Here is a 27,883-nt window from a genome sequence, read left to right as displayed (position 1 = left end):
CTCCCACTGATGTTAATTGGAGATAAGTGACCAAATTCCGTGCACTGCACTGAAAATGTACCCTAACATATTAGTGTGTCAGCTTATCACTTCCTACATTCCAGTCTTTATTTTTGAGAAAAGAAGCCTTGCTTGCTTTATTTAAAGCAGGAAAGGGGAACCGCTTAACACCTCACATTGTTCTATGTTTAGAAAAAGAGTTTTATTTTTAATGTGTTCTTTTGTGACGGACTATTTATTTATTTATTTATTTATTTATTTAGCTATTGCAATCAGAGAGTCAGCAAAAGTAGGCGACCAAGCCCAGAGGAGAGTAATGAAGGGAGTTGATGATCTAGACTTTTTCATAGGAGATGAAGCCATAGATAAACCTACCTATGCTACAAAAGTAAGAATATATAATGAAGCTTTAAGCATCTTTCAGAAATCTTTTTGAATTGACTCTATATTTTCATTTTTGTAGATTATTTAAATGCCTGTCAAGAAGATTTGAAACAAACACTTATCTGAAGCTTGCTGTCATTAAGTATACTAGTCGTTGTAGTTGCAGAATGAAAGGATTGAATATAGTTGGCTTCAGTTTAGCATGTGCAAATTTGGTTGGTTGGCTTCGTTCTTTCTTTCGTTCTTTCTTTTAAATAGTTCTTCTACCAGTGCTTTAGCAACAGTTGATGACAGATCCATCTTGTGAGGGTCTATTAATGCATTTTCTTTTCCCCAGTAATGTCAGTAGCTGATATAGACATAGATACCAAATCTTTTTACTTCCTCTTGCTGAAAATTGCATGGGACCTATATTAAATGGTAAAATTACTGACTAGTTTGGTGCTGATCAGTTTGCTTTGAGAAATGTCAGAACATGTCCCCTGGCCCCTTTGCACAGGGTCATCCTATAAGTCCATTTCTCTGTGAGTCTGTTTTTCCTTGTCCTGTAAAGAACCCTTTTCTGTGGGAGATTAATAAAGTAAGGTATATGCTAAATATTCATAAAATAATATCCGATATTGCTTTCTTATATATTAGCTTAAGCACCAACTGTGTGCTGGGCACTAAAGAAAATGTGAAGATAGCCCCTGCTTATAGGAACCTATGGTCTAAAATAATATAATACTGAAGTATTGGTTTGTCATCTTAGCTCCTATCTTTCACAGATTGCAAAATGCTTACAATGGATAAGAAGTATCATTATCCCTAGTTTACAGATGGGGTAACTGGTGCACAGGAAGGTGAAGTGCCTTGCCCCAGGTCACACAGTAAAGCAGCGGCAGAACTAAGAATAGAACCTAGGTCTTCTGACTCCCAGTCCAGTCCCCTATCCACAGACAGAATCATAATGAGAGACCCAGGAGAGAATGATGACTTAAAAATTATTGGCTTTCTTTTAAAAGTAGAACGGTGACACAATGTTTATATAGGCTAGTATTTATGGTTCTCATAGAGGATACTAGGATTTTGCTTCTCGTGTTCATTGTATTTTTACCTACTGGCTCATACACTGACACGTTTAAAGTGTTCTTTTGCTTCAGTGGCCCATACGACATGGTCTTGTTGAAGACTGGGATCTCATGGAGAGATTCATGGAGCAAGTAATTTTTAAATATCTTCGCCCTGAACCTGAGGATCATTACTTTTTAATAGTGAGTAATGGAACTGGCTAAGAAAATGCTTCCACAAATGGGAGATGGTATAATTGTGGTGGATAACATTCCCAGCACAAGTAGGTTTTGTTACAAAGCCTAGAAGCCTTTTGTAATTTTTCATTTTTTTTATTGCTCTAGAAATAATATATAAAATCACATTAGACCCTGTTTCTAGTACACTTCTAAAACAGGCTTCTTGGTTTGGGCTTTATTTTCTTAAAAGCTTTGGATGGCTTGATTGAATTACAGATGCTGCTTAAAATAATTGGCTGACTTCAGTCAAACAAAATAAAGCATTACAGTGAAATAGGGGGAAATGTCACGTAGCAATATGCTGTATGTTAGCAATCATGTGCACAATTATGTATTCCCTTCTGTGAAAGGTTTCTGTTGAAGATGAAATTAGTTACTTAATGCAAAATGATTTTTTAAAATCAGTGGTTTTGCGTAGGAGGAGATAAATATAAAGAATACACAATTCATAGCTGGATTTTTTTTTTTTAAAGTAAAGACCACTGTTAAGTAGTTAAGGTCCCAAATTGGATCAGCCTTGAAACTTGTTCACCACTGAACATCAGGCTGTTTATATGAATTGTTTGGAAAGATGGTTGTAATTTATGACACTAAGTAGTTGTATGCAACTTGTTTACATGGAATCCTGCAAAACAATCTGATTTTAGTTTAGTTTATTTTAAAATTAATGCACATTCTTTCATTTATTTTTCTTGGTAATTCATCCGCTCCCAGGTAGGAGTAGCGGTGATGTGAAGAATCCTTAGACGTTAAGTTTGCTCCCTGTACATAATGCAGATTATCCCTTATACACCAGTCTTGCAAACACACGTACACCGTGTTTAACTTTATTATGGTGAGTAGTCCTATTGAGATCAATGGGACCACTTTCGGTAGGAAAGTTAGGCAGTTGCGTAAGTGTTTGCAGGATCAGTGTCTTACTCTGGATGCGTTCCTCCTTACATGTACTTATATGTCAAAGTCATACTACTTATTATGGCCACAGTATGTCATTTCTGTTCACATGTCAAACCAAACTTTTTTCCTAATAATCAGTAATTTTTCAAAGAAATGTTAACAACCATGTTGTGGAAGGTTGGGCCTGTGTCTACCCACCAAAGAGTAAAAGGATCAGATCTATTTACCTCGGACTTATTTGGGATTCTTGAGTGCCCTCATAAACTGAAAAATTGGGTTACTGCTGGATCAGGAGCCAAGTTTGATAAAAGTCTGAACTGCATTAGATATTTAATAAGGTGACTTTTCTTTACAGACAGAACCTCTGTTGAACACTCCAGAAAACAGAGAGTATCTTGCAGAAATCATGTTTGAATCTTTTAAAGTACCAGGACTTTACATTGCTGTTCAGGTGAACAAAGTGAATCTATGCTTCTGAAGTACAGTATAGCTGGAGTATGTATGGTCGTCTGCAAGCATATACCTAAAATGTTTGAAGCAGGGTCTTCTAAGATTATCTAACATGTTCTATCCAAATCTAAATATTAACTTTTGTTTCTTATCTAGGCAGCGTGGACTTTAGCTGCATCTTGGGCTTCACGGCAGGTTGGCGAACATACATTAACAGGAATAGTCATTGACAGTGGTGATGGAGTAACTCATGTAATTCCTGTGGTAGGATGCAGTTTAAGATCTCAAACTGTTTGTGTGAGTGTGAAAGTTTCCTTGGTCTTCAGGTAATAGACCAATTTTATTTTTTCCAGATTTTGTGGATATTAATTGTGGCACTGTGAGGAGTAGTGGAAGTTAGGGAAAAGGAATGTGTATATATATAATGACAGGTTTCAGAGTAACAGCCGTGTTAGTCTGTATTCGCAAAAAGAAAAGGAGGACTTGTGGCACCTTAGAGACTAACCAATTTATTTGAGCATAAGCTTTCGTGAGCTACAGCTCACTTCATCGGATGCATCAAATAAATTGGTTAGTCTCTAAGGTGCCACAAGTACTCCTTTTCTTTTTATATATATAATGTGTTAAAGGGACACTGTCATATTTTAGGACCAAACTATAGATAACGCATTAGAAATTTATGCAGTAGAGGATATGTAAATCATCAGATCTTTAAAATTTTAAACTTTATAGTGGTGATATTTACATAAAAAAGTCAGCATTTTTCAAATGAGTCTTCACAATGTGGTTACAGTAGTTGTGGTGTGGAAAAAATTGAAATCCAAGTTCATTAAATACCATTACAGCTCTTTCTCTCTGAGGTCAGTAAGAACTGCCATACTGAGTCAGACCAAAGGTACGTCTAGCCCAATATCCTGTCTTTTGAAATGAAGGCCATGAAAAAGGAGTCAATATGCCTATTGGAGATTCCTATTCTTGTATAAATCCTGTCCATGCATCCTGCTGTGTACAAATTTTTACCATGACCAATATTTGTTAATGCTGCTCAAATTTGGAAAGTTGGTCAGTGTGGTGGATGTTCTCACTTGACGCAGAGATTTCATCTTTGCCTGAATGTGTAGCACTTTTCTGTGTGTTGAGTTCCATTTCCAAAAAGTTTTTGGTTGGACATTTGTATAGTATTCTACCTTTCACACATGGGGTATTTCCTCATGCTACTGTCAGAAATTTAGAGTACAGGTTACCTGTGTGAAACAAAGGCAAGCTTATATAAACGCATCGCAAGCATCTAGTCAATTTCTAATTGTCGAACCCTCTCAGGATACAAACATGTAATCATTATTTATGCACTCTAATTTCTGTTCCAATTATGGCATCCAGTGTGTCTGCCTGAATGACATCTAAGTACTGAAATATATTATAATGCTGTGGGCTCCATTAACTTTTTTTAAGCTTATTGCCTGTTGGTAGTTATCTGTACCCTGCAATATTTGCTATATGGAACTTAAAATGGGAACTCTTAGAAACAGCACAAGCTTGCCATACGAAGTAGTCATTATTGTGTTTACTGTTACTGGCTATGGCCAATATTACCCTTTTCCTTTTTCTCTTGTCTTTATTTGTTGCCTTTTTCAGGATGCATTTTAAAACATCTCTTTTCTTTATTGTGTTTATTGGTCACTTTCCCTTCCCTTTAATAGCTTTTTTTGTTGTTTGTTCATTATTTTTGTAACCTTTGTTCTTCTCTATCCATTTTTCAGTCTCTCGTGCAGGATACCTGTTTTCTCTTCTCATGAGTACTTTTTGCCTTTTTAGATCATTCCTGAAAAAGACCTCATGGTTGGAACGTCTCTATCTTCAGCATGCATTTAAGATTATCCTTATTTTTTTTACATTCACTGCTGATGTTTGTATTAGATAATATTAAGCAGCATCAGTTCTCCAAATAGTAATCAAGGGCCTTAGAAAGTAGCATCTAGTTTCATTAGGGTTTACAAATTTGAGGTCACTTTGAAAGGTGCCAAAGTTTCACTTTGCGTTTTTTAAAAAAACGCAAGAAGCTGCTGGGTAAAAATGAACATTATATTCTGCTGTTAACTTTTGGTACTTCGTACGCCAGCTTTTTCTAAGCATTTTTTTTCCATAAGCAGAAGGTTATATAATTGGAAGTTGCATCCAACATATCCCTATTGCAGGTGGAGATATTACATATTTCATTCAGCAGATCCTAAGGGAGAGGGAGGTGGAAATTCCCCCGAACAGTCTCTGGAGACAGCAAAAGCCATAAAGGTAAACATTTGATGTGAAATTTACCTTCCTTTTAAGAGAGGTAGATTTTTGTTTTTTGTTTTAACACATTGCCAGTGGCCCTTTTTACATATACAAATATAGGAATTGTCAAACTATACTTTTCCTTCTATTTAAGCTCTTCAGAAAATGAGGGGGAAAAGATGTAAAGGGGAAACAAGGAGAAATATGAATAATTATCAAGCAAGACTTTCGTTTAGAATTAATATGTATGTGTTTTAAAGGTGAAATTGGCTTTAGAATTTGCTTCAAATTTGAACTGTGCTAGTTAAGAAAATTCTCCATAAAAACTCAACCTCTGAGTCTTGCATATATTGCATAATATTACTGGGATAATCACCTATTTCTGATCATGTAATGAAATGCGTACAGGTGGACCCTCTGCTTTGAAACCAGTGATTTCAGTGACATTGCATGCAAGCTAAGGAGTTTGCCAGTGTGAAGCCCCATTGAAATCAGTGGGGTCTTGCACATCTCTCAATGCAGGATTGGGGGCTTTACCAATTCATTATGTAGGACTTTTCCTGAACAGTCTGTTCCTTAAGAATAAGGTTAGAATTGTAAGAACAGTAGTTACGAAATGTGAACCCTAGGTTAATAGATTTAGACCTCGCTTTTGATTCTCCAATTAAGTAATTTTCACTGTTTTTCTGAACTGTTCCTTGGTATATTTAATAGTTATGTATGATCAGTTTAGGCAACTTTTAATGCATGGTATTTCTTTACAGGAAAAATATTGTTACATTTGCCTTGACATAGTAAAAAAATTTGCCAAATATGATGTAGATCCATGAAAATGGATCAAACAGTACACAGGCATCAGTGCAATCAACAAAAATAAATTAATTATAGATATTGGTTATGAAAGGTTTCTTGGACCTGAAATTTTCTTTCATCCTGAGGTAAGAATGACAGTGCCTAGCATTACATTTTTTTTTTTGATTAAAAAAAAAAAAGGTGCAATATAATTCTTGATGCAAGAGCACCACCTTGTGGAAATTATAAATACTAGTAAGTCTTGTCTGAGAGGGCTGGAAGACTTGCAGTTAATATATGCACAGACACACAATAATAGGTGGATAACTGCCTAATCTTTTGTTTTTCCTGTGGAGGTATATAATGTCTAAATCTTTCAGTTTTTCAGAAGCACAAACTAAAACGAGAAAAATTTACCTGAAATCTCAGATCTTGACTGGGGCTTTTTTCTTTTTTTAAAATACTGGTTTAAATTAGCAAACGTCATGAATTATATACAGTATATTTAGTTGTATAGTCAAATCCTTTGAATATCATTCCTGCTTATAGCAATTTACCAGAAGTAGTATTTTAATTATTGGACACTTATATTTGAGGTGCCTTTTAGGTGAGAGAACTCCAATGAACAGATCCTATTATAGTGACTGTCCTTGTAAAACTGAAGGCCAAATTCATCTCTGAATCAAGTCTCTTAAAACTGGCTGTCATTAAACAAGTCTGAGTATATTTAAAATTACCATTGATTGTATAAGCATAACTGACGTCATGATGTTTCCCACCCAACAAACAACCCGCACAGCAAGTTAGTTCAGTTGTGAGAGCTGCGTCAAGTAGGCACCCCACGGCAGGGGAAAGAACCCAGTTTATATGGCTCAGGCAGATGGCTTGCAGGGCAAAGGCTAGGAAGGAGAGATGCTCACCTTTCTTCCAGGCAGACAGCCTGTGGAGTGTATCCTGTAGGTGGTAGGTAGGCTCCTGCAGAAGACCCTAGGTTGGGGAAAAGGACATAGTCGATATGTTGAACTTGTGTTAAACTGCTTAATCTGAAGAAATAAAACTGAATCCAGAAAGGAAAGGAATGGAAATCCTGTGGCTAGAAAGTGTTTTCTGGTGCGTGGGCCAGTGAGTTAGCCCACCTGCTTGAAGTAATGGACTATACTGTAGTGATTCTGGACAATGGTAAAGCATCTATCCACCCTGAAAGCAATTACTCTTCCTGCTGGGTGTATCTCATTCAGAGCTCTTATAGGGTACGCAGAAGGGTTTTTTTGACATCCAAACTTTAAAGACAAAAACCCCAGAACCCTTTTAGCATCTGTGCAAATTCTTCGTATTTGGTGTAAAGTCAATCATGATCAAAATTGGAGAGATACTGAACATACAGCTAGATCCAAGCTGCAGCAAGATCAGGAAAGAGTAGAATAATGCTGGCTACTGGCAGTTGCGGAGATCTGGTACTGACAAATACAAAAATCATATATCTAAAGAGGGGAAAATCAACAGGTGCAAAATATGGGGGAATGTAATGTAACAGCTGCATCCATCCCCATTAAAGAAACGTTTATTTTTATCTTGTCTCATTAATGCTGCACGAATGTTACTAATGTATGTCACTAAAAACTGTTGTAATTGGAAGGAAAGGTTGGACGATAAGGGAATCTCTGAGGAGTGATCCACAATATTAAAAAGCTTCACCCACATGTGTCTTCATATGTGTTGGCACTGGCTTCAGACTGCACCTCTAAGCCCATATTCATCCCTGGCATCTTGCGTGAAGGGCTGTGATCCTTGAAAGTCCTAAGATCTCTGCTCACTTAATTTTTTCAAATGTTTTTAATCATTCTTCAGGCCCTTGCCCTATTATTACAAAGACAAGGCAGGCTGGGTGTAGTTCCCTCTGGAGCCTTCTAGCACTGATCTTGACGTGGCAGGAGGCCAAGTGCACTGCCTGCACTACTCCAGAATCCGGGAGCAAAGAATCACTGTTGAGTGTCTGATCCCTACACCCGATTGAATTGGGTTGGCATGTCAGCTGAATGTGTTGATTCTGTTAAAACACAAAACAAAAAACGCTTCAGTCCATTGATGCCACACCGTGATGCAGGGTCTGCAAGAAACATCTCCTGTGATGTTTTTAATAAACACACCACAGATGGTGCCAGCTGTGGTGAAATGCTTTATTTTCATCTATTGGAGTGACTTGATCACTGACTTGTAACTCTCTGCTCACATGTGGCAGAGTAATAAAGTCTTTCATTGATTTAGGCTGCAAGCTACTGGTGTGTAGTGCTTGTGTACACATACTCGTGCTGTCAGTCATCGAGCTAGAGCAAGTATAAATAGCGATGTAGCGGTGGGCGCGTGGGGAGCGGTAGTAGAGGGACGGCAGAGTCATGTCGAGTACATATCCTTGGTTTCAAGAAGGTTTGTACTCAGCATGGCTCAGCTGCGCCTCTGCTGCCACTACTAGTGTTACTGTGTCTACACTACGGTTTATACTCCTGCTAGTTCAGCGATGGCCAGCTCAAGTATGCGCATGTGAGCAGGAATCACACCCCTAGCTCGTAGTGTCGATGGCCTTAGAAAAACCGACACTTGAATGTTTGGATACAAGGGCTTTTGGCATACTGGATCTTCAGTTTCAGAGGACGTTAGCCAGGTTTGCATTTAACCTAGCGTGTGCTTGGGCATGTACGATAAGAACAAGACTTTGACCTTCTTTTTAAGGGAAATTAAACTAATGTTAATGCAGTATTGGAGTGATCCATTCTAACATCGTGGCTCTCTGTATGATCTAGTAGCCAGATCATTTATATAGGTTTGAGTCTGCTACTGCCTCTGAGCTAGTGGACCTTATTCATTAGCTCAGTAAACTTTTAGATCCAGAGATCCCACGTTCCATTCCTGCAGACAGCAGAAGAGGAGCATTGTTACATTAGGGTTAAGATGTCTAGCATTGAAGTAAGAAAATTCCAAATCTCTCTCCTGCCTCAGTGTTAATCTGTCCATGCTGCATATTTGTTCTATCTTCTTCTGTCCCTCTTCCTTAAATGTAAATGCTATTAATATGCACAATATGGCTGAATTTAATATTGCGGAAGAGCTCATAACTACTTTCCTAAAGCATGAGTGCTTGATTTCTCAATCTTAATTTTTTTATACTTCCTAAAAATATATATACACACACTTGAACTTTAGTTATTGTGTATGTTTACATATCTGTAGATTATACCCTCAATATATCAACTCATGGCAGTGAAAAACACGATTTGGAGTTAAAACAGGGCAAATATTAAGATGAGTCTAAAGATTTGGAGAGTGAAATAAAGCCTATATTTTGCTACAACAGTAAAAAGTTTTAACACCTCTGTGGCATTATTTCCCTTTTATTTATATAGAGAAGAGTTTATTTTGGTCACTACAAGTACATTCCATATTCAGTAAGTAGAAGCAACATCAGCCCCAGTGAATTTTTTACAGAAAAATGTTGTTGCAACGTATCGTTCATGGAAATTAACTCTAGAGTCCTCTCATGTCATTTATATGTCTGTATTCCACTTCTTTCAGCTTGCCAATCCAGATTTTATGGAATCCATTTCGGATGTAGTTGAAGGTCTATAGAACTGTCCCATTGATGTTCGTTGTCCATTATATAAGGTATGGTCTTTTTGGGGTAAGACTAACTAACTTCATCTGAAAATTAAAGGTCCATATTCTCACAATGAACTATTTTAATTATGTAAGTACCATTCCCATCTGGTATGGGAAGTGCAAGCTCTAGGTATGAGAACTACTAGAAAAAAAACTTTTGGGGGGAATCCAAATAACTTGGATTTCTCATTGAAAGGTACTTAGTATTTACTGCTTTTCATTTTCGAAGCACTTGAATTCTTGCAACAGACATGTGAAATCAGTAAGTGTTCTCTCCATGTTACCAGTGGAGGAACTGAGGCAGAGAAGTTAAGTAACCTGCCTGAGCCAGATGTGGAGTCTGTAACAGAGCTGGGATTATAATTTGAGTTCCTGGAAATTTATTAATATACCATGGTTTGAAAACTTTTATGTTTTTGGTAATCTTGATTCTTGCATTTCCCCCTTCACTCCTCTCCATCCCAAACATAGCTAAATACTGAAGCTAGATATTAAAATATGTAAATAAAAAATAGTGATGTAACCCAGGCTATTAACCCTGTATAAGTTTATCAGGCATCAGCCAAGAGGGATCTTTGTTACTGGCTTGTTAGAATATGAAAATGGAGGTTCCTGAACTACAGCCCATAAATCCTCAGTCTGACTTTAAAACATAGGTTGTCCTTCCAACTCATAGAGAAAGCTCACTACAGGCCTATGTTGCTCCTTGTTTTTCACCCTTGCAGCTGTGATACACTTCAGATGAATAAAAGATGCCAGGTTATTGTGCAGATTTGTTTGTTTACCCATATAAGTGGTGATGGTTTTCTCCTAAATTGAGTAAGAAGATAGCTTGATCTCCTCACTGCTGACCTCAAATGCATCTTCCCTGGTTGTTGAATTTGGTGGTAGTCATTGAGGTGTCTGAGTTACATAGTAACATTGGCCTTTCAAAGGTGATGTATGTGGGATGGTGCTGGAAATCATTTTGCTCAGTAAAGCAGGTATGCTAAGTAAGTCTGATCTCTGGGTCACTTGAAACCAGTAGATGTTTTGTGACCAAATTTGTGAGGGGCTTATTCACTTAACAGCTCAGTCTGGTCTTTCCAGACATGAGTGTGTGTTTTATTTGAAGTCTCCATTTTTAATGCTCTCTTCCTTTTTCTTTGCTTGCTAAAAATATCTTATTTCTATAGTGCCTTCTCTAGATAGACCTAGTGAACCCTGCACAACAAGTCTGCACAACATTTCAGGACAGGAAGTAAAAAAATACTGAATAAAGTTGGCACAGTTGGGATTAGGCATTTTGATTAGGACCCCAAGATTAATTTTTTTTCTAGATTTGTGAAAAATCTAATGAGATCTTCAGTGCCCACAGGTATTTAGTCTGTGCATACTTCTTTTGTTCTAAGAGACCACAATTCCAACAGGGCATTCTTTGCACCCAATGCTAGGGAATTGATTAGTACTGTACTGTCTTTACAAAAGAAGGCCATCTCTTGAATTGCATGTACCACTGTCCTCCGCATGTAGGTGTTTCTTTTTTGGGGAGAGGGTGGTCTCCCTGTCAAATATTGATTAGTTCCAGGCTGAATTAATCTGAGGTCTGTCAGGATCACAATGAGATGGAATGGCTGCACACACTAATCAGGGTTGCCACTTTGCTAGTTTATAAAAGCTAAAGCTGGCTCCCGTTTTAGCATCAAAATCAGCCTGGCAAATAACCTTTCCGTGGCTAAGTCACTAAGTGGGAGATTTTTTTTTTTTTTTTTTTTTTGCCTTCTCTCCTTGTTCACTTTATTACTTTTTATGTATAGTACTGCCAGTGTTTGTTTTTGTTTGTTTTTGTTTTTGTTTTTAAACTCCATCTTGACTTTACTTCTGGGAAGCATTGATTCCTTTGTCTCTCTTTACATGGAGTTAATAGTTCCAAAATAATTGATAGGAAGTGCTGCTCTTTCCTTAGATGGAAGAAGATGGGTAGGTCACTAGGTCCTGGAAGCAGAGGGAAGACAGAATATAGAGGCCTATTTTTATGATTTTATTTCTATACGTGGAATAGGGGAAAGGAGAACAGGAGGAAACAAAAAGGAGATGTTTGAGATGAACTACCAGTGCAGAAATCATAGTGGCTAGTGGGGGTTTTTACTTGGTGACTAAGTATATGGGCTTTCTTCCACTCCGATCCCTGTCTCTGTATGTTAAGTATTTCTAGAATGCAGCAGTAACTTACAAGCTAAATACAGTAGTTTAGATTCCCTTAGGATGTCCCCTATGGACACTGTGAGTAGATGGCTCTTCTGTTGTTCTCTCTCTCTTCCCCCTCCCCTCCCCATTCTGTTCCTCTTCTCTCTCACTGTTTTTCACTCATGTACAGATTTTCCATTCTGGTTGAGAGATCTTTGGGCTTCCCTGCTGTGCTGCCCTTTCTCATTGTGCTGAACTTTCAGAAGGTAGAAATCCCGTGAATAACTGCCAAGAGGTGCGTCTTCCACCTGGGCTCAGTCAGGGCAATGGGGGACAAGTCCACCCACCAGTGGGAGCCTCCAAGTAAAAGTTAAGTTCAGATCTTCCCAAAGGATACAGCTTCCCTAGTTCTACTAACAGGTGGGTTCCAGACTTTTTACTCCACTCTTGTAATTTTTGCCTTGTTGAGCACCCATGATCTTCACCCTTTCCATTCCCCTGTTTTCACCCAATTTATCCTTTTCTCTGTCCATTATGTTAATTATTTTGAAGTTAAAGTTGCTGTCGGTAAAAGTGGCTAAAGAGGGAGAGAGCAATAGCATTGAAAAGAACTTTACTTGGGCTTGGTAGAGGAACATAAGTTTGTCTGAGTCACTAGATAAGTAGTAAGTGTACTTATCTTCAGTATTACAGGGAATAATACACACCGAGTCTACAGCAGAGCTGAAAACCCACCTCCACTTTCGATAGCTATCTGGCTCCCTGTTGTCTATACAGGTAATAACATGGCTGTAGCAGATGTTAGTACTGGATGATCTTCAATGTTGTCCTGAGATTACCATTTTATTTATCTGAAAGTGTTATCTGAAGTCTTGAAACTGAAGCTCACCATGTCTCTTGCACACCAATGATTCCATAATATGATTAAATCTGAGTGTAGCGAAGGGAGCAGTAGTCAAACATCCCAGGCCCATGGTGCAATTCTGGATATAGTTACAGTAATTTTACAGATGCGCACAATGGTCTTATATAATTCTTGTAAAACTTCTCAATCTTTTTAAAAGAATATTTCTGTTGGTGTCAGGTAGCTACAGAAAATTCACAGCATGCTGTTGTTCTTACCTATCTGATCTGCCTCATTTTTGCTCAATAAAAATTCCTCTGTAATACCTTCTAAGTTTTTTTTTGGTGGCTGCTGTAATGTCATTCGACCAGGAGGCTGGGATTGATCTGTGCCTGTGTTGGTCAGCAGGAGGGGCTCTAGGTGTAGTGCAGCTGGCATTCCCACCACTCATTTCTTTATTCCCTCCCATTCTCTCTTATCTCCTGAGAGCAAGTGTGTGTGTGGGGAGGGGAGGGGAGGCATTTAAAAAAAAATGTTCAAGTTCTGTGAGGGAGTTAGTACCACCTGTATCCAGAGATGACTGCAAAAGGTCTTGAATAAATGTGTTTTAATATGATGAATTCAGATCTGGGTTTATGTAGTAGTTCTAATAGCCATCATAAGTCTTTTTAAAATAATGCATTAAATTTTGGCTGGACAATTGTTGTGAAGTTGACTGGAGAGCATTACTCACAAGTTTGACATATTTCATCTATAGTCATTGACAGTCTCGCGTTTTTTATGGGAGGAATGATGCTTATTGGCCAGAATTCTGAGAATATCAGTGTTTTGTTTTGTTTTTTTTTTAAACTCTCTCATTCTGTCTTTAACTTCCACCTGGACATGCAGCTGAGATGGTGTCACATTCCAGAGTGCAATCCAGGTGTTGTTTCACTACCTGCCCTGTAACCTTGGGTGCCTCAAAATGCTGTTGTAGCTCCCAACCTCCGCTTCTCACAAGCCGCATACCAATACCAATGTCTGTATATAGCTACTGCCCTGGTACAGCAAGTCTGATTTCAGCAGCCTGTCAGCAATATTCCAGCCACACTCAAGGCTGCTGGAAGCTAACTACTTGCAGGGTGACCCCCCAACACATCCCCAGTCCTAAATTTTCCCCCAAAACATGGTCTGCACTGTCCAGCCCTCTCCTGAACAATTCAGGTATTAGAGGTCCATTACTCCTGTAAAAGATCAATATTCAACAGTTTGCTGCTTTAACTGGACTTACCGAACAGTTCAGTTTAAACACAACACTGGATTCATTTAGATTAAAAATAAAACAAGATTATTTAACTACAAAAAAAGAGATTTTAAGTGAATTCAAGTATCATTAAAGTCAGAAATGGTTACAAGAAAAATAAAGATAAAATGCTCTCCAGTAATAAGCTAGTTTTGGTTCAAGGTAAAAAAAAAAAAATCCTTACCATAAGTTCCCAGTAACAGGGATAACCAAATTATCAGGCCAGGATCTCCCCCAGGATCAAAAGGTCGGTTCCTTTGTCTTAGGTGAGAGAGGGAGAGATGCCTTTGGGTGTTTTTACCCCTCATTTTTATGATCCAGTCACCCTTTGAAGTGCACGCTTCTGAGGCTTATGCCTCAAAGCAAAGTTCATTCAAACAGTAATGACGGTGACATGGAGTCTGGTGATGAAGGTGGCTCCATGCTCTTTCTGAAATACAGATGTGCATTGTCTCTTGCCATTTCTCCCTCTTGCTGTCTCCAGGACTCTGTTTACTACTTACATGTAAATAGAGGTAAACATACATTCCTTTGTTTAGGATAAACCCATTTAACTAATGCCTAGTCAGGGCTGTGTGGGTATGAACATGTGCTAACATCATCGCACCAGGGGAATTAATAATTTTACATATGATGTTGCTGTGTACATTTCACCATGATATTATTGACCAGCAAGTTATTAGTTTTCAAGTGATACCTCACAGGGCATATTTTGTACAAAGATTATTACAGGAGCATATAGGTTCCTTTCAGTCACAAATGGGCAACAGTGATCTCTGCTCGCTGTTCAAGAATTTCAGGCTGCAGTATCTCCCTGTTGCTGCACTATGGGATCAGCATTAGGTGTGAATCCGTGTTCTGTTATGAGACTTAAGCTCTAGCTCCCAGCTGAACTATCCTGACAGCTAACAGAGTTTCTGGTAGCACACCCTGCTTCTAAACTAGAGTCATGTCTCTCCCCCAAGCTGTAAGATACTCTCCACAATATGTGGCACATAGGCTTTCTACTTGTGCATATCTGTTGGAGTGTGGAGGGTTAAGAACAATTATGGGTGGTGGTGAAAATTTTCCTCTGAAGTCTTCTAACATATCATGCCATTTTAAGCGTTTTCTGAAGGTTGCTTAAAAATATGCACTGCATGATAGGTAGGTGGCACTGTCTGACCGTCATACTGTGGATGTTTTCAGGTCCAATAACCAGATATGGTGATTTGTGAGTTACAAATGAGGATTTATTCTGCAGTGGTCCCTAGCTCAACTGTCATCAGTTTTCTTTTCTGCATTTTTGGTTCTTCCAAAATGATATGAAGCTTTGGAAATGTTATCGAGAACCTTGCTAATCTGTGCTTCAGGAAATAGTAAATCCACAGTTGGCAGTTTAAGTGCAGAGCAGGGAGGCTGGCAGGAGGGGCCAGTGCTAGTGGTGATGCCATTAGGTCCATGTCACATCATCTCTTGGCACTGAGTTTTGACTACAGAAGTTAAGCAACTTATTTCTATCTTTCTTCCTGCTACGCAGCATGGGGCACGCCATCCTATCTGTACTGTTGCCATAGCGCAGCCACTGCAGGATCATTAAGGAGGAACCCTTCTCTTTCGTGGCAGCTCTTAAGAGAGGCCGTATCACTTCTTTACTCTATGGCGTTCAGCCCACCTATTGGGAGAGCTTAAAGATGGCTGCTGCTATCTCTCTGTGCTGAGGAGAAAAGATCTCCCCATAGCTCCAACCTCTGCTTTTTCTCATCCAGTGAGAAGTGATGTGCATTCCCCTAGTGGGCTGTGGAGTGTATGACTACATACTGCACATAGATGACTAAAAATGGTGGTGATGGAAGTATGCTCCAAGTACAGTGTGTTCAGATGCTGCATAAAGTATCTTAGACTTGACTTACCCACACAGTCTGGGTCCTTTCAAGGCTTCTGCTTATGCCAAACTATGTGGTGGTTTTACAGTTCAGACAAATGTGGACTAGGATTGAGCAGTGCCCATTTTAGTTTGATACAACTGGAATTTGACCCCTATCCATTGTTATGAGGAACTAGTACAGGAACCATTGCATCACCTAAACCTTTGCTGTTACAAATTATAAATGACTGGAGACTACCCAAAACAAATGATTGTCAGCTTTTACAACATGTAGTGTAAAAAGTAGGTTAAACTTTACATTATTGTTGTTTGGGATGAGCTGAATTAATCTGTATGATCTTGGAATTTGCTAATAAATTGTTAAATTGATTCTGTGATAATGTCTTAATTTATTTGGACATTTGTTCAAATATTCTGCAGTCTGACTGGAGACTTACTAACGACATAGTCTGGTTACAGGCTTGACATACTGTGCCTTAATCATTAAGAAGAACAGCTGAGGTGACCCTCTTAAGGTATGTCTACAGTGCAGATGGAGGTGTCACTTCCAGCGTGGGTAGACCTATCTGTGCTAGCAGGCTAAAGACGGAAGTGAAACTGTGGCTGCACAGGCACTAGGGCAGGCTGGCTGCCCCGAGCGCAATCCCCTCTGAAACCCCAGGTGCATACTCGGGGCAGCCCGCAGGTGCTGCTACACTGCTGTTTTTAGTGTATTCGTGCGGGTATGTCTACCTGAGCTGGAAATTACACCCAAATGTCAAGTATGTACTGAAAATGTACTTTTAAGGGACTTTTAAGTCCTGTTCGTTCAGGACTAAAAGTCAAGTTTAGTTCAGAAATACGTTGTTGATTACAAGGCATCTTCCTGACATGCAGTGTAGTTGTAATAGGATTTTAATCAAATAATTAAAATATGACTCCAGTCGTGACTCAATTTATTTACCTTTGCCTCTAAATAGGTTGTTTTCCTGCATTGAAGTTTTGGGAGAGGAACCAGAATAGTTGCTTTTATAGATTAATTAAAAGAATAAGCAAACAAATATGAAGCTAAAAAAATCACTATCTAATTTACTTCTGACTTCCCCAAACTAATGAAATATAACACAATGCAATGATCAAATTAAGGTTACAACTGAAATTCAATCAATAGATCAGTTTCAATTTATCCAGCTCACCTATACAAAGATTATTAAATCAGTTTATAAAGTTTACATAAAAATGACTTCAGTGCTTCCCAGGGAATTAAGGACAAATTCCTTTCTTTTCATCTAATAAATTGGGCTAAGAGTCTACTAAAAGTAGAAGCACTACAGCAGCACAGCTACACCTGTAGCATAGATGCTTCCCATGACGACGGAAGGGGCGTTTCAGTCTATGTAGTTAATCCACTCCCTGAGAGATGGTAGCTAGGTTGACAGAAGACCTGTTCTATCAACCTCGCCGCATGGACACTGGGGTTAGGTCAATCTACCTATGGTGCCTAGGACATGAAATTTTTCACACCCCTGAGCAAAGTAACTAGGTCAATCTAATTTTTAAGTGTACACCAGGTCACAGAATCTGGAATTCATGTGATTTGGTCTTAGCAGAGAACTAGTTCTGGTGTTGTAAATAACTTGAGCTTGTTTCATATGCAAGGGGAGGTGGTCGGTTTCTTCCCTCTGTTAGTTGTAGACTTAAGGCTTGGCTTAGCTGACGGTCAGTCTTTCACGTCTTCTCCAGATGGCTGGTTCAGGTGTTGATATGAGAGAATCCCCCCTTTCCTTCTTGATGGTTAGTCTTATATAGGGTTCAGTGTCCCCTTGCTCTCCCTAAGGGACCATCCTTTTCCACTTAGAGATTCCAGTGTGTTGGCTGTAGCTCATCATGGACCAATAATTTGGTTTCTTGATCTGAGGTCATAGTAGAAGATTCCAATCTGAGGTGGACATTTTCTTGCAAAATCTGCTGCTGACCATGAGCAGATGTCTTCATTGTAAGCAGGACATGTGAGAGGCTGGTATGAGGAGCTGGCAAGAGACGTCTGTCTAATGGAAAAAGGCCCATTCTCACTTTGCTAAATATAATTAAAGGTTCATTGTCAATTACCCTTTCACACACTTCCACTCATTCCTTATGACAGTAAGCATGACAGGGAAAAAGGGACTCTGAGAGGGGGCCAAGTCCAGGATGAGTGCATTGCGTGCTCCAGTGCCCTTTCACCTAAACTTAGAGCTGCTTTAGCATTCCTTAATATAAACTTCATTCAGCATTTGACCAAATAAAGTTACCCAAACTCAAGTCTGGCCCATGTTCCCTACAGTAAGGTACTGTCTAATCTTTTATCTGAGTGTAATACTTGTGTGTATAATTATCCCAATCATAATATTTGCTATTTGTATAGCACTTTATCTTAAAACTGCTTTACAAATATTAAACTCCATAATGTCTCTGAGAGGCTGGTAAGTATTGTCCCTTTTAACGGGGAACTGAGACAAATAAATTAATTGACTTGCTGAAGTCACACATGGCTTCAACTGATTTTTCCGTGGTTGCCCAGCAATAAGTCGTCTTAGTGCATCATGCACAGCTTGCATCAAATTTCTGTGGTATGTTAAACCAGTTTTATTTCAGGTAATCAATAGGAAGGAGAGACCCATTTGATAAGCTTTTGAAAATGAGGAGTTGAAACTCTGGTAAATATGAAAGGCAATGAAATCTGTTCAGCCTCGTACAGGAAGGGCTGGGAGATGTCTCATCTGTACCATCTCTCAGACTTCAGTATCCCAGGGGGCATTTGCTTAATAGTAAAAGCAAGGGAAGCAAGTGTAAGGGAAGTCTTTCCTTCCTGCCAGTCACTTGAGAGCAGTGGTTTTCAAGCTGTGGTCCTCGGACCCCTCAGTGTGCACAGATTATGTCTAAGATTTCCAAAGGGATCCGTACCTCGATTCTAAATTTTGAAGGGGTCCACAAATGAAAAATATTGAAAACCACTGCTTTAGAGGGTAATGTGTTCTGTACGTGGAGGGGTGGAGTTAATTTTCCTAGTTTTCCCTGAAATGTGAACTCACATGGGGCTCACTGTATTGTTCAGTCCATCCTGTGTAGCTAGTCTTGCATATATATGTTATCTGTCCATTAAGGAAAAGTACTTTTTAAAACCCGCTTCTTGTTTAGGGCTATCTTTTTTAAAATAAGATCTTTTAATTGGATCTGTCTGGCTCCTGAGGGATATCATGATTGTGTCTGCAGTGGGTCCTGTGATCTGCTTAGGTTTCTTCTGATTCTACAGATTCTGCACGGTCAAGCACAATATTTTAAAAATTTTGATTAAAAGAATCAGCTGGCTGAGAACAGCTGTTTAGACTTCACCTTCCCTGATGGGCTTCCTCTAGGAGGCTGAAGAATTCCAGGGCATGTCACTGTGGAGAAATGCTGCGGTTTTCAGTATGACCAAACTTTTTTAACATGCTTCACAGAAATCTTTCGCTCCAGTAGCGCTTGGAATGTAATGCTGAGTTCTACCTGCTAAAATGTCCGAGACAATAGGGTTTGCAGGGTTTTTTTATGTTTTTTAGGAGGAGGGTGTTGGCAGTTTGCATTGTCCTCGATTTCTAAATGGTTCTGATGCTTTGGTTGAGTGACAAAAATGTATGCAGATTCCTGTTGCCCTGTGCACAAAAATGTTTTGGCTTTTGTTCTCCTGGGAGAAAACAGATCTCCTGAGTTCAGGCAATGTGTTGAAGACTAGATGTGAACACAGCTGTCTTCTGCCAAGGCTGTCTTAGGTTTGGCCCAGCACTGGCAGCAACACATTTAGCAGACGACTCTGAGAGACTAACTAATAGTCTATTAGCAAGTGTGATCTAATGTTTAAAAAGCAAAAACAAAAAAACCTTGGTATAGCAAATGCGCCATTAAAGGAATACTCAAGATCTGCAACAAATTTGATCTGGCTTGTCTAGATATCAGTTGAGATGATTCACTATTTGCCCAGCATGTTTTAATGCCGCTGATGTTCTTCATATACAATAGTGTTTACAGTCATTTAGAAATATTTTCTGTGTTCTGTTATAGCATATCCAAGTTGGAAGTACCTTCTGAACAATGCGTAATTTGCCACCTTAAAAAGTTTGCTGTAATAGCAACAGTAGCAGTGAGCGGATATTAGGTTTATAGTTAGTTGCACACTGCCTTTCTAGAAAGACCATTTTAAATCATACACTCTATAAGACTCATATATATCTCCTCTTTTTTTCTTTTTTTTTTTTAGTTCTAGCAATATAGCTCTCACTTCATCCAATAAATCTACTGTTTAACTTGCTTAAATCCTGAACAGAATTATCACTGTCCCTCTCTATGCTAACCTTCCAAGCAATACATTTTGATGGCATCTTCTTAATTGCCATTTTATCAAATAAGTTCCAGTGGGCCTTTTTTTTTTTTTTTTTTAACTCCTAACAGTTTTCCTTTTGGATATTGAACATGTAGCTAGTAACCCATCTGGACATAGAGAAGACCTTGCTTTATTTTTCTGCACTTCATGTTGGTATTTGCAGCTGCTCTGTTTTTGACGGCAGATTCAAGCTTTCTTTTTTTTTTTTTTTTTTTAAACTCTTTATTAATGTTTGTTTGTTTTTTTGCAAGGGCCTCTTCTCCAGAGCATTCTTTTTTTGCTTATGTTATTAAATGTAATCTGAATGAACCCCCAAGTGACACTTTTTCTGTCAACAGGACTTTGACAGATGCCCAGATTATCATCATAAACAAAGAAGCAAGCTGTTCTTATTTTACAAGGCAAAACAAGGTTTTCTTGCTATCCATTATTAAAATAACCCCAAGCAGTTAATTCTGCATCCTGCAAAATGAATGTTTGTTACAGATGTCATGGACTCCAGGACTTTCTTTATTTAAAAAAAAAATCTACATGGGGACTGGATAGTTCAAAGGATTGGTACAGGGGGTCTTTCACTTCTGGTTCAGTGGCTGAATTCCAGTCCAGGTCTGTAGGGTCAAAAACCTGTTACCATCTGATAGAAGCTTGGTCTGCGTGAAATGAGCGCCTGGTCACATTTAGTTAAATTCCTAGTAGGTGTGGTCTGCACCACAAAAAAGATTGCAGTAAGTACTAATTGGCACCTTGGTTTGCAATTGCAGCAGATTGAACGGACACGGATTGAGTTTCTTTCTGACCCTTACGGAGCACGTCTTCAGTCAGGGATTAGACCCCTTGTAATGGTGCTTGCTGTGCCGCTTCCTGTGCTGTGTTAGATACGCAGGATTTAAGTTTCCAGGGTCCTGTTTGTCATCTTCCAAAGCGCTGAAACAATTTCATTTATTCTCAGAGTTGCAGGACAGTAAGTGAATGTACGTATGATTTTAAATGTCCTGTATTTAGTGTCTGAACACAATCCACTGGAGCGCACAGGACCAGACTAGTGGGCTTTCAATAGGGCCCTGAACTCCTAGGGCAATACAAGACAATCAGGTAGAGGTGGGCACCCTCTCAAGTAAGACACTTAAAGAAAAGAGAAGACTGGGATACTGTACCTTTCTCTGTTATAGAATTGTTTGTTGGCCCTGTACCTCTGAAATCATGAAGTGGCACAAAACTCAATAGTAACTGTATTTGGAGGGCTGGGTCTGAAAAGGTCAATTGCTTAATGAACTATGTAACTTGTCGTTCTGATTTCCCAAAACATATCATGACAAACCTAAAGTTTTATTTGACACCAAGAATAAAACTCCTTATCTGGAGCATCTCCAGTAACTTTGCTGATGATGCAGTATAGAATACATGTGCTTTTATTTATGCAGCTATATTGCTTCTGCATGAGAGTAATAAAACTTTTAAAAACACGCTAAGCAGAAGTGGCTACCACTAAGCAGATACGTGGAGCACCAACATGCCATTTTAATGGCTGTTTTTCTCTTTTTAATCACATACTCATCTTCAGACCCTGAAATGTAGCTCAAAGCTGGTATTTTTAACATTTTTGTCAAGCATAAAGTGAAATGTAAAGAAACCAGTTCAATAAAATTAACTTGCCTACAAGTTCCGGGCCTACTGTGAAAACAAGGTGGTGGGGTATTTTGTATATTTTGACAGCGTCAAAACAGTTTTTGTTGGGAAATTTCCTTTTCCATGTAAAGGAAGAGTTTCTTGTCTTTGTCTTGTAGAATGTGGTTCTTTCAGGAGGATCCACAATGTTCAGGGATTTTGGACATCGACTACAGAGAGACTTGAAAAGAGTAGTGGATGCAAGATTGAAATTTAGCGAAGAACTCAGTGGTGGTTGGATAAAGGTAAACAAGAATTTCAAATATATCTGTTACATGGGTGAGTGAAATGAATGTGAATGCTTTAAAGCAACTGTTGCGTTAATTAATAGGAGACTTCACTTCTGCATAAGAACCTGGGGAGCGTGGGACATATGAGGGTATCCAGATATACAGTTCAGCTGTGACTGCACCACATTAATAAAATTATGTTGTATGAACCATTAAAACAGGTGGACGTAGGTTAGCAAGCAGCATCAAGGGACCCTTCTCTCAATGACAATGGAAACTAGGTGCAGAGTGATAATAGAACTTAATCTCTAGTGGGGAAGATTGTGTCCATTGTAATGCCCTTCAGCATATGGTATAACTCAGGGTATGGAACTTCATTAACAAGTCCTGAGGGGTGCTGAGATCTGCTTTCCTGAAGGAAGGTGTGGATTGTGTGCTCTGCATTGTGTGTGGGTGGAGGAACACAGGGGAGCTTCCAGCCCTGGGTAAAGATGTGTACCTCTCTCATTCAGAGAAGAGACCCTTGCCAGCAAAATGAAATTTATATGACTCACTAATTTTGAACCATTTTACTTTCTAGCCCAAACTGGTTGAAGTTCAAGTGATAACACACCATATGCAGCGTGGTTTGGAGGTTCCATGCTTGCTTCAACAGTATGTCTTTATGAAAATCTTTCTGAATTGTGCTGCCTATGCATTCTTTCTGCCATTGGACATGTTTGATATGCATACCCAGTTTAAAATTCTTTCACTTTTGCCACCCAAAATGGTACATGCTATACTCAAACTTACTGGAATCCTTACACAGTTTTTAATTGGGGAAAAAAACCCATTGAACAAATGAGTTTTATCTGATTAAGGACTTCAGAATTTGACCCACTTTTGAACTATCGTGTATTTGACATCTGTAACATGGGATCATCCGGATTCCATAAATCAGCGCTTAAGAATTGCAAAGACTCTTGGGATTCAAGGCCCAATCCTATCTTATTAATCATAAGAGAAAAAATACAAGAAAATTGGGCACAATTAATACTGATTTCACTAGACCCTTCTCCAGACAGATTTCCACCCATTAACTTTCATTTGATTCCCCAAAGAGTTCCTAGCTTGCCCTGCTCCTAAAGGGACAGCATCCTGTCTCAGCACTGTAATCCAGAAAAAATACTGTTATTAGATGATCCTTTACTGGTGCACAGATTTATTGACTGGTTTCTGCAGTTTTATGTTCTTGATTTATTTTTCTTTTTTCTTAGACAGAGTTTTTCCAAGTATGCCACACCAAGAAGGACTATGAAGAATATGGCTCTAGTATTTGTTGTCAGAATCCTGTCTTTGGAGTCATGTCATAACACTTGTCTAATGAAAGTCATGGGTCAGATATCTTGCTGGTGAAGAAACTCTTCTGAAATGGAAGAAGGCAGCAGTTACTGTAAATACTGAAGCGAGATGTGGACGTTCATCTCTTGGAGCGTTTGGCTCTCATAGTGCACTACAGCACTGCATACGGCCCAGAACTATTTCAGCAAAAGCCATTTATGTGCCAACTACCTTTAAAGCCTATCCCTCTCTTCCTTCCTAAATGTAAGATTCTAGGTAATACGTAAGTCTCTGTTGAAGAGAATGTGCAGAACACTACTGGAGTCAGTCTAGAAGATTACAACATTGTCTTACTGCCTCTGGAAAAGAAAAAGGATTTAAGCCTTTCCCACTTAGGCCCTGATTCTGCAATCCAACCTCAATGGATGGATTGCTGTGCCTGTGTGGAGTCCCATTGACTTCAGTGAGACTCTGCATGAGTACAAGTGTTCACCTACACAGATTACATTGCAGGATTGGGGCCTTCCTTTGTGCATAATATGTTCTAAACTTGGAATACAAATGTATGTTTCACATCATTTTCAGTTTTATTATTTTCAGAGGGTGAAATGACAAGTTCTAAGCACAAACAGCTATTAGTGGCATGGAGTGATGTTACAAGTTTCCAATTGTGAGGCATGTACTGGAATTGTACTGGTGCATCTTGTTGGCAAAACAAAAAAAGAATTTTTTTTTGCCATGTGTGCTAGAAAATGGTATTTTGTTTGAGTGACATGAACTTTAAGCAATTTGCTGTATTGTTTGAGATTTATTACAGCGTCTATATTATTTTTTGGTATGTCTGAATTTTCTGAAGCTATTTTATAGACAATGAAATTTTGTTTTGGTGTTGGTGAGTGGTGTATGAAGTGCTTCCTTACACCAATGAAATAAAAGCTGTTAACGTCTTTACAAATACTGTTGTAGTTTGATTTATAAATTCCTTTACCTCTGTTTTATGCTTTGCCAGAGATGTTCCCAGGATAGCTTTCCATATGTTTATCGATATATATGATGCACCTATTGCAAAGGCAAAAATATAATAGAATTCTCTAGGTGCAGGTACATAATTATTTAAATCACTTACATTAAAACAGATCTAGAATGACAACGAAGTATCGACTTAGGGTCTCAGAGAACTTGGCAAAAAACTCCTATTCCACCCAGTTCAGGTCACCTCCTTAAGCAAAACCCCGAGTAAATGGAAAGCCTGGGAACCAGGGCTTGAATGTCCATGAATTTGAACTGTCAAAAAATCAGAGGAAATTAATTCTGAAGTCAGAGGCCCTCCATTGAGAGTGCCCTGCTTCCATGTGAATTCTAAAGCTTGTTAGTAAAGTCTCTTCAGCTGGTCTCTACTGAGGTGGAAGGTGAGGATAGAGGTGGGCACTTAGTTAGGTACTCCGGTACAAAGGTGGATTGGACAGATTAGTGAGCCTAAACATAAAATGTAGGATTTCATAGAACAAAACCAGTGTTGACAGTTAAAGTATAGAGACCATTAATTAATGCTAGATATTAGCTGTGTGATTCTTTTTTTTTTTTTTTTTTTTTTTTTAAACAAGTCATTTTAAAATTAATACAGAAGCATTGTAAGAGTTCAGCCTGGATTAAACTGGATATTTTTGCCTTTCAACAGGATGTAAAATCCCACAAAATGCTAGTTATTTTGGAACCTCATAGCCGGGGCAATGACCAACTCCAGTTGGTATTGAGACAAAGCTACATGGTACTCAAACTCAAGGGCAAAATAATTAGGAAATATATCTGGCGACTTGAGCAAGTTTATTCTTTATTTTGTGTGTGTGAACTTAGTGCTTATGAAAAGAAACAATTAGTTCATCATCCTGGAGATGGAAGGTTCCTAACCACAGAAAGAAGACAAAGAACAGTCATGGTGCAAACGTACAAACACTGCTCCTGCCAAACGTGTTTCAGCTCTGAACTAGAGAAGAATCTCCTTTAGGCATGACAAATTGGTTCTGTTTCCAGACTCATTTCAGTTCTTTGTGTACCAGAGACTAACGGACACAAGTTGCAGTGTGTGCTAGTGGGTTTGGGACTTGAGCCTTGCATTCTATCTCTCACTGTGCCGCTAGCTTGTCATTTCACCTCTCTGGGCCTCAGTTGGTGGTAATGATATTGACCTCCTTTGTAAAGCACTTTGAGCCCTACGGATGTGAAGTAATATACAAGAGCTAGGTATTAGTGTTTAAACCAACCTGAATTGCTGTCAGAAGTTAGAGCTGTGTAGAGCAGACTTAACTTCTGTTGCTGAGAGAGAGCGAGCTTATCTCTCTCACCAACAGAAGTTGGTCCAATAAATATTACCTTACCCACCTCTCTAATATTCTGGGATTGACATGGCTACAGCAACACTGCATACTTCACAGGTCTAACGGGTGCAGATTTTGATGGTGGTTTATAATGTGGTCATTTGACTATTTCACAAGAGTCACCAAAGAGTTATCATCTAATGGTTTTTAGTTTAGTCCAGCTCAGGCTGGATTTGAGCCAGCACCCTGAAGGCGGAAGGCAACATCTCCCATTACCAATCCCCTGAGCCTTCTCCTTTTCCAGTAGTAAGTGTTTAATAGCACTGAAGGTTTTTATGAACCTAACGAATAGTGTGCATATGTTCACCGTGGTACTGTCAATTAAATACAATTAGTGAAGCCTTGATGTGACCTGAAGTACTAATCTTTCTGTAAATAATTCATTCTTTATGATTGCTGTGTTCTCTCTCATTTGGAAAAAATATGGTTGTGCCAAACTTGAAGCTGAGATGGATCACGTGACAAGCTTCTTTAAACCCACTAGCGATAGCAAGCAGGAATAGATCACCTCCTGCTTAATTGAAGAGCATTACATAATGTTAAAAATTATGTGCCACAGTGGTGAAATAATTGTGGTAAATGGAGGCTCTGAGGTAAAATTGTGTAGTACAGTTATAGCTAGTTATGTCAGTCTTGAATAGCCAGATTTTTGTAATAGTATTTTTAAACAGGGAAAGGGAAATGGTCAGGAGAAAAACTGCCACCTGGGGTATTTGCATGATTTTAAAAGGTTTTAAGTTTCCACACGGAATGCTTGTGACATTTGAGAGGTTCAAACTCTAACACAATCCTTGTAGATTGACAATTTGTTGGTTCTGTGGTCTGTTTTAGTCAATGTTTCAACTCTGACAGTTCTGCCAAGGATTCAGGGCCTAATCAAAAGACAATGGAAAGACTCTCATTGTAAAGATCTGGTGGCTAGCATGTGAGTCTGCAGGGCTCTGGGTGACTGGTGCTTCCACACCACCAGCTGGTAGCTCTGGCAGAGCTGCAGTCCTCTGTAAACCCTGGAAGACTAGGCACCACAGGATGTGCTGCCCACAGAAGACCCAAATAGCAACACTCCCCGTGACCTCCAGTTGGTCCACATGCACTTTTTAGGCATGGAGGGAATTCCAGGAAACTGTGCAACAAGCCAGATCCCTGACCTGCTGCTGAGACAAACCCTGCCTTGTTCCTGCACCATCTTCTGATTCTTGGTCCCTGCATCCTTGCCTGGTAACTGGGTTCTGTTTCTTTGCTTTCCTAGCTTTGGTCCTGCATTGGACACACATCTGCTCCTGCCTTCCCTGACTCCAGTTCTGACTTTCAGCCCTGATTCTTGGCTCTGTCTAGTTTGACTCTTGGCTTGGTCATTTGGCCTCTGACTCTGTTCTGACCCCCTGTTCCTCTTCTGGTGCCTGACTCCAGCTCTGACTTGTAGGCCTGACTGCCCATGCTTTGGTTCCTGCCACTCGCTGGCTTTGAATCAGGCCTGTGATGGTCTTGAGCATATCCCTGTTGTTGTCTTGTGTGTTTCACTCTGCCTTCAACATGCTATGTGACTTTGGATAAGTCTCTTCATCTCTGTAAGCCTCCATTTCCCCTCCCACTCTTTTGTCTGGTACAACGGGGTTTGGGGTTTAATTAGTAGAAATGGGTATGCATGAGGTGCTTCACCTATAAAGAACAACAGGGAGCTGCAGAGGTGGGAGAGAGACAACTAGAGTGAAGCTGGAGTGACAGACTCCAGCAGGGAACCTTGAGGTATCAGGTGGGATTGAGAGAGATGGAGAGTGCTGGGAGTGAGTAGGCACCAGCAGGGAACTCTGACTCTAGGCAGGGAAGGCCTGGGAGACCCTCAACGGGAGAGACTGGGAGGGTGGACGTGAGTACTTTTATTTTGGGAATGATTTTAGTTGTTGTAATGTAGCCCCAAGAAGGCGCATTACTGAACAAAATAAGAGTTGTCCTGCTGGTTTGTTGAAAAGAGGGGAAACTGCTGCTGGGGGCCATTTGCAGAGCCACCCTACAGCCATGAGGGGG

The 27,883-nt window shown here is 39.3% G+C and overlaps 1 protein-coding gene across 5 annotated transcripts; it reads left to right on the top strand.

Annotated features, from left to right (window-relative positions):
• ACTR3B (actin related protein 3B) lies at positions 1-24,409 on the top strand. 5 transcript variants are annotated; one of them, XM_074946302.1, is made up of 9 exons: positions 1-388; positions 1,527-1,637; positions 3,177-3,346; positions 5,216-5,309; positions 9,651-9,740; positions 12,164-12,320; positions 22,053-22,178; positions 22,744-22,817; positions 23,420-24,409. In XM_074946302.1, exons 1-5 carry the CDS (start codon positions 185-187, stop codon positions 9,702-9,704), a joined length of 633 nt encoding a protein of 210 aa, XP_074802403.1. In that variant the 5' UTR covers positions 1-184; the 3' UTR covers positions 9,705-9,740; positions 12,164-12,320; positions 22,053-22,178; positions 22,744-22,817; positions 23,420-24,409. The 5 variants fall into 5 exon arrangements, with proteins under 5 accessions (XP_074802403.1, XP_074802399.1, XP_074802400.1 ...); XM_074946298.1 differs by lacking the exon at positions 12,164-12,320 and adding an exon at positions 6,056-6,229; XM_074946301.1 differs by having other exon boundaries at positions 2-388; positions 12,091-12,320.
• The last annotated feature ends 3,474 nt before the right edge of the window (positions 24,410-27,883 follow it).

This window comes from Natator depressus, chromosome 2 (genome assembly GCF_965152275.1).
Source record: "Natator depressus isolate rNatDep1 chromosome 2, rNatDep2.hap1, whole genome shotgun sequence".
In the NCBI taxonomy this organism is placed as follows: Eukaryota; Metazoa; Chordata; order Testudines; family Cheloniidae; genus Natator; species Natator depressus.
The sequence above is the reverse complement of the archived record's forward strand: the minus strand, read 5'-3'. Positions and strand labels throughout refer to the sequence as shown.

Coding starts and splice junctions, on each gene's coding strand:
- ACTR3B (XM_074946298.1), top strand. CDS start 185: ATGTTTAGAAAAAGAGTTTTATTTTTAATGTGTTCTTTTGTGACGGAC. Junction 1,638..3,176: donor AGGATCATTACTTTTTAATA/GTGAGTAATGGA, acceptor TTTCTTATCTAG/GCAGCGTGGACTTTAGCTGC. Junction 5,310..6,055: donor AGACAGCAAAAGCCATAAAG/GTAAACATTTGA, acceptor ATTTCTTTACAG/GAAAAATATTGTTACATTTG.